We start from the raw sequence: 7,534 nt of genomic DNA on the forward strand, positions 1-7,534 counted from the left end.
TAAAGCTTTTGTGTAAAATAAAAGAATATTAGTTTTAATTGTTTTTAGAGATCGTGATGTTCCATGAATTTTATATTTTCCCCCCATAAAATCCCACCTTTGTCACTCGGAATATCTGATCGAGTTCACCATCCCAAACTTGGGATGTTGGAGTGTAGTGTGGCGGTAGTGAAGTGGAGTGGAGCCTGCACGAACTTCGCTTGAGGTAGGCCTCGGGGCAACTAACCCAGGGAGCTTTGGCCCGTGAGCCCAGGAGTCCACCGTGCATTTAGACATAGGCATGGGACTGGGGTAGATTGGGGTCTCAATAACTTACTAAGAAAATAGTGAAAACAGACATTATGCACTTACCACGATTATATGGATGAAGGTCTATCATTATGCACATACAATTGAAGTGCTTGCACAATTTGGTAGGCATGCCAATGAAACCATGAACCAAAACAATACACTCAGGGAATAGCAAAATAGAGGTAAACTATTAAACAGATTGTGACGATGCTATCTTTTATTGTAATACCATATCTCACTGCATTGTCATTATCAGTTCTTTTACTGAGAATGACTATTTTCATATGTGGTCTTTAATGTGATAACTTGAAAGTGTGTATTTTTTCTCCCAATTTTCCATCTCAGATTCTACTCCCATGTGGAGCTTCATTTCAGCAGAAGATGATAAGGCTGTGATGTCAAAGTTCCAAATAGAGAGTTCCAAGGTTGTTGAGAAGTGGTCCATGGGAAATGCATCTGTTGTTGGTAAGCTTTCTCTGCTGTGTTTATATGAATACTGAGTATGCAAGATCTGTTAAAAACTATAACATTGAAAACCTATTTTCAAGAGAATTTCAATCCAATATGCAAAAAACAAACAAAAAGGCTAGATCTATCTTAATCCCTCTGTGAGTTTGTATGACACTAGAGTGCATGATGGAGAAGACAAGGCTTTGTGGAACACCATCATTCCTTTTTTAAAGTAAAATGCTAAATTCTTATATAACACAAAATCTAAGGATGACCCTTTCAAAAAGGTTAACACTACTGAGGGAGAGAAATATACAATGTAGGGGGATAGGTAGGGAGAAGTAAACAGACTTGAGTAGATTCCCGGAAAGGGTGGGTAGGTGGGGGCGGGGGCCACTCACATTGGTGGTTCGGGGTTTTTGATGATCCCGTTACACAGACTTAAGTTTCAGTGTTCTAGATACTAGGGATGACAACAGTTCTGTTCAGAAGCTGCCCTGGCCAACTCGCAAGACATGGTTAAGACACATCTCAGTTCCCCAGCCCTGCCCAAATTGTCCAGTGCAAGCACTGCATGCAAGAGCTGCACACAGCTTCACAACTCCTTTCCCTTCTGCCCCCTTCCCCCTCTTCTATATTTCTCCCCTTGGTTTTTGTCTCACCTGCGAAGCAGAGTGAGACTATAGGCGCCGCTTTTCCGACGGCGGCGGCGGCGTCAACATCAAATCTTAACCTGAGGTTAAGTTTTTGAAATGGCATCATAACTTAGAAAGTATATGGACCTCGTTAATAAAACTTGGCCATAAGGTTAATCAAGTATTACTGAACATCCTATTAGAGTTTCATGTCACATGACCAAGGTCAAAGGTCATTTAGGGTCAATGAACTTAGACCATGTTGGAGGAATCAACATCGAAATCTTAACCTGAGGTTAAGTTTTTGAAATGTCATCATAACTTAGAAAATATATGGACCTAGTTCATGAAACTTGGACATAAGGTTAATCAAGTATCAATGAACATCCTGCATGAGTTTCACGTCACATGACCAAGGTCAAAGGTCATTTAGGGTCAATGAACTTTGGACGAATTGGGGATATCTGTTGAATTCCCATCATAACTTTGAAAGTTTATGGATCTGATTCATGAAACTTGGACATAATAGTAATCAAGCATCACTGAACATTTTGTACAAGTTTCAAGTCACATGATCAAGGTCAAAGGTCATTTAGGGTCAATGAACTTTGGCCGAATTGGGGATATCTGTTGAATTCCCATCATAACTTTGAAAGTTTATGGATCTGATTCATGAAACTTGGACATAATAGTAATCAAGCATCACTGAACATTTTTTGCAAGTTTCAGGTCTCATGATTAAGGTCAAAGGTCATTTAGGGTCAATGAACTTTGGCCGAATCGGGGTATCTGTTGAATTACCATCATAACTTTGAAAGTTTATTGGTCTAGTTCGTTAAACTTGGACATTAGAGTAATCAAGTATCACTGAACATCCTGTGCGTGTTTCAGGTCACATGTCCAAGGTCAAAGGTCAATGAACTTTAGCCGAATTGGGTGTATCTGTTGAATTACCATCATAACTTTGAAAGTTTATGGATCTGATTCATGAAACTTGTACATAAGAGTAATCAAGTATCACTGAACATCCTGTTCCAGTTTCAGGTCACATGATCAAGGTCAAAGGTCATGTAAGGTCAATGAACTTTGGCCATGTTGGGGTTTTTTGTTGAATAACCATCATATCTCTGTAAGTTTATTGGTCTAGTTCATAAAAAGAGGACATAAGAGTAACCATGTATCACTGAACATCTTGTGCGAGTTAGAGTAGTATGCAAAGTCAGCACTGCTGCTATATTGAACCGCGTGATGCAGGTGAGACGGCCAGAGGCATTCCACTTGTTATTTAAACCACCTATATGTATATGTAGATGGTACCAAAATATGTTAAAACAGTGGTTTTCAATTCGCCGTACAGCCGCCGTAGGGGAAAAGTGACTTTGCTATAACAGTTTATGTAAAATGTCCTCATGTATGTAATGACCTCTTTATACTTCCACAGAGAAAGATGCAGCAGTTTCATTTCTGATACAGCTTGGATTCGCACAGATTACTGTTCAGTATGATGACCATCAATCAGCTACTCAGAAACAAGGTTAGATTGTAATGAGCTAAATGTTCCTGTATAATGATAGTTGTATATAACATTGAAATTAATCAATAGGTGAAAGATGCTTTGAAGGATTAAGTTCAAATAGGGTGAATGTATTCACATTGGAGCGAGAATGATATGATCATCTTAAGGTCAAGGTCACACAGGAGGTCACAGAGGTTATCATTACATACAAGAAAATGTCCTTTTATTATGATAACTAAAGAAACATTTTAGAGATCAAATTCAAACTTGACTCATAGTTGCATTAAGGAGTGACTCCTATAGGATGTGAGTTGGTGGTTGGGGTCACACTCACAAGGTCATAGTCAGGAGGTCATGGCAATTCCACTCTATGTGCAGGAGCTTAATCAGAATTATACATTCTTATTTATTTACTACTCGTACCCTATCAGCAAATGCTGTTTATTGTAGAGGTCCATAATCACTAATTGCATTAAGGATGCCCGTGGGAGTGAAAATCTGATAAGAAAATATTTTTTATATCTTTGATGTAAGTGATAATATATTTCAGTTATAGCAGTACACAAGCGAGAATCCATCTAGTAGTTTACTGTAGTTGTGGTGGTGGTAGTAGTAGTGGCAGTGGTGGTGGTGCTGGTGGTGGTGGTAGTAGTAGTAGTAGTAGTAGTAGTAGTAGTAGTAGAAGTAGAAGTAGTAGTAGTAGTAGTAGTAGTAGTAGTAGTAGTAGTAGTCATAGTAGTAGTAGTCATAGTAGGGCAATCCCATGAAATATGTGGGATGTTCATGAAATTTTCTGTCTCTGATTTCTGGTTCTTTTGATAGTCTGTAATGCTCTCAAATATTCATGACTTGGTCAGTTAATGTGGTGAAGTAAAAGACTTCAGAAAAATGGGGTCGGATGTACAAAAAGGTTGATCATTTTATGGAATTGCCCAGTAGTAGTTGTAGTAGTAGCAGCAGTAGTAGTAGTAGTAGTAGTAGTAGTAGTAGTAGTAGTAGTTTACTGTAGTTGTAGTGGTGGTGGTAGTAGTAGTGGTGGTGGTGGTGGTGGTGGTGGTGGTAGTAGTAGTAGCAGTAGCAGTAGTAGTGCAATTCCATGAAATATGTGGGACTTTCATGAAATTTTCTGTCCCTGATTTCTGGTTCGTTTGATAGTATGTAGTGCTCTCAAATGTTCATTACTTGGTCAGTTAATGAAATGAAGTAAGACTTAAGAAAAATGGGGGTCGGATGTACAAAAAAGGTTGATCATTTTATGGAATTGCCCAGTAGTAGTAGTAAGTGCACATTCCCAGAGCTATTTTCCCCCATAAACTTACATTTCCCTGTCTATTACAGGACAGTCCTCTTGCAAATTAGATTTGGAATATTATTGTTCAAAAAATTATATCATAGTTAATGATTCTGTTATAATAGAAATGAAATTCCCTCAGTTTAAATTACCATATCTGCATTCAAGAGATGTGTTTTTGGTCACCTTAAAACATTTGTGTTGTGCTCAAAATATAGATCATATGGTGAATTCATTTATTCATAGTACCAATGCATGTGTGTGTGTATTACCCTCCCTGATCTACACTATTCTTTCAGTCAATAAAATGTTCTACCTTCTCTGGTGAATTGGCCAGAGTTTGATTATCTGACCTCACCCCCCAACTACTCCCTGCCTTTGATGGTGAGGTCATTTACAAAATTCAAATTGTTTAGTCTATTCTAGACTATTGAGTCTACTGGTAGTTTGAGTCTACTGGTAGTTGGATCCGTTTCACCTTAAGGGTTAATACCATTATTTAGTCAGTGGTTAATATAAAAAGAAGGGCGATAGTAACCTTGCTTGCATAACCCCATAATTTCTTAAGGCAGAAAGTGAAATGCCATTGTATGCCATTTCCAGCGCCCATTGAAACATAATTTGGGTTATTAACAAAAACAGTTTATTTCAAATGAAAGTTAAATTTTTGTTTTCATTAGGTGTGTAGTGGGTAATTTCAGATGGATTTCATTATTTTTTTTCAGTGACTATTCAATTAGATGTTGGACAGAATAAAGAGACAGAACATGCTGATTCAGGACAAGCCAAGGATGGTGTCTGTAGCCAAGAGATCACTGCCACACCTGCAACTGCTCAACCTTCTACTGCTCCACAACAGCAAAGTGCTGAGAAAGAACAGAGTGATGATGAGGATAATGGGAACTACTCAGCATGGATGTCAGAATCCAATGATACAGATGACAATGACGCCATGGGAGCAGAAGACGGTGTCCACCCGAGTACAACTCAACAGCTAAGGGAGGAACACCCTTGCCCTAGTTGCCATGCAGTCTTTCACAGCACATGGGAATTAGATCTGCACAGAGTGCAGGACTGTGAAGAGCTTAAAGAATCAACCCAGCAAGTATACAACTGTGACCAATGTACAAGGTCCTTTCGTATGAAGCTCCCATTTTTTAAACACCTACGTGATGTTCATGATTGTGACATCACTTCCTCTCAACTTCTTGAAAAACTGGAAGGTCTGAAAAGTACAAAAAGACAAAGCAATGCAAAGAAAGATGAAAGAGAAAGTTTAAAGAAGGGTCGTAGGAAAAGATCAAAGAAGGATGCAAGAAAGAATTCGAAGAAGAATGCAAGGAAAACTAATGAGCCACCTGCAAGGCGATCTGGCAGACTTCAAAACCTCAGAGAATTAAGAGAGCAAACAAAGCAGCAGACAGTGGCGAGGAAGAAGAAAAGAATTGTGAGAGATGTGCAGGAAGAGAAAACACAAACAAAGAGTGACAGAACAAATACACCTCCACATTTGAAGACACAAGTCCTTCCTGATCTGAAGCTAAGAATATATGATACGTTGAAGAGAATGACTATTAAATCTGGGAATTCTCCTGTGACTTCAGATGTAGGGACAGCAGAGCAGAGACATGATTCCGATGAACACCAGGTTGTAGAGACTTTATGTGATAATCCCAATGGTACTGGTCAAGGGTCGTCTGTACATTGGGATAGTGAAAAGGAGTCACATACCCCAATCATTAGTGGAGAATCTGTAATAGACTGTAGAGACCGAGAAACACCAGTGCTGCCTGTGCCAGAGGTAGAGCTTGAAGAGAAGGACAGTACGTTGACTGTTGGCAATCAAGACGGAAGGGGTGAACCATGTGAAGCAAATGAACAAGAGAAAGGCGGTGACTCCAAGAAAGGCAGTGACTCCCAGGAAGCAGGAACAAAGACAGGCAGAAAAAAGTCAAGAAAATCTGGGAAACTAGTTTGCGGCATTTGCCACTTGGAATTTCCCTCTATTCATTTTCAACGGAAGCACATCTTTGAAAGCCATAAGGAATGTAGATATTTTTATCAGAAGTGCAGTACCTGTGGTAAAATTTTCACAAATAAGAGCCAATATAAATCCCATGTAATAACCCATGCAGACATTGAAGAAAGGAAGAAGAACCAATCCACAGTGAAAGTTCAATGCAAATGGTGTGATAAAACTTATGATACTGCAAGTGGCCTTTCAAAACATGTCAATTCTAAGCACACCAAAAAGAAGACATACCCTTGCGAATTGTGTGGGAAAGTTTTCTACATTGCTGAAAAGATGAGAATGCATGTACTGTGTCATAGTAAAGAAGATAGAGCATTTAAATGTGAAGAATGTGGAAAAGGCTTTGTCGCTTTGTATTTTCTGAAAAACCACAAAGCAACGGTCCATTCCAATGTTCACCAAAGTCTATGTGATCTCTGTGGAGCTTCTTTTAAGTATAAGGGAAGCCTTCAACAGCATTATAATACCGTCCACTCCAATGTCTACAACTTCAAATGTGAGGTTTGCGGAAAGAAATTCCAGCGTGCGACACTCCTGAATGCCCATATGAAAATTCATTCCAGTGACGCTTCTGCCAAGCCGTTTAAATGTGAACAGTGTGGCAAGTGTTTTCGAACTCGATATAAGTTGAAAGTGCATTTGGATTGGCATAATAACATCAGGTCACACACTTGTGAGGTGTGTGGCAAGTCGTTTCTAACAAAGGGTAACTTGACCAAACACATGTATACCCATCAGGACAAGAAACCACATGAATGTCGGATTTGTAACCGAGGGTTTTCTGACATGCCGGCGCTCAGGAGACATCTGGATGTAGTACATAAGATCACCCTGAAGAGAGTCCTATCACGGATGAATCCCGAAGTCACCAAGTCCGCAGAGTCGGCAGTGGCTGATGTCCCTAGTGCAAGGTCACCTCCACCAGCAAAGTCAGGGGCTGCTGCATATGAAGGGGAAAGTGCAGAATTTGGGAATATTGAAGATTCTGCTGCCACTGATGGAGAAGTTGAGGAAGCACTTCTAGAAATGATGAATGCTTAGATTCATAGTTTGGCTATGCAGTCGATACCAAGATCTGTTCGTATGTTGCAAATGAAAAAATGATGAAAATCATGACTACACACAACTGGTGCTCCTCGGCCTTTCTTTTGATAAAAGCTAAATCCCGATGTAGCTAAGAACATGTTCCAGTAGTGCATCTAGTTTTTGTCTCACCTGCGAAGCAAAGTGAGACTATAGGCGCCGCATAAAATACATACATTTAGGCCAGCAAAACTAAAAATATTCATACATTTATGATTTTTGGTTGAAAACACAAT

The 7,534-nt window shown here is 39.4% G+C and overlaps 1 protein-coding gene across 1 annotated transcript in view; it reads left to right on the plus strand.

Moving 5' to 3' along the window:
- The window catches only part of LOC121424042 (zinc finger protein 37-like), a 34,167-nt gene extending 26,866 nt beyond the window's left edge, over positions 1 to 7,301 (plus strand). The window contains exons 2-4 of the mRNA XM_041619619.1: positions 637 to 756; positions 2,818 to 2,910; positions 4,909 to 7,301. Coding sequence (XP_041475553.1) covers positions 637 to 756; positions 2,818 to 2,910; positions 4,909 to 7,256 — 2,561 coding nt within the window. The 3' untranslated portion in view covers positions 7,257 to 7,301. The remainder of the gene's footprint in view (positions 1 to 636; positions 757 to 2,817; positions 2,911 to 4,908) is intronic.
- The last annotated feature ends 233 nt before the right edge of the window (positions 7,302 to 7,534 follow it).

Source organism: Lytechinus variegatus, chromosome 11, assembly GCF_018143015.1.
Source record: "Lytechinus variegatus isolate NC3 chromosome 11, Lvar_3.0, whole genome shotgun sequence".
Taxonomy (NCBI): Eukaryota; Metazoa; Echinodermata; class Echinoidea; order Temnopleuroida; family Toxopneustidae; genus Lytechinus; species Lytechinus variegatus.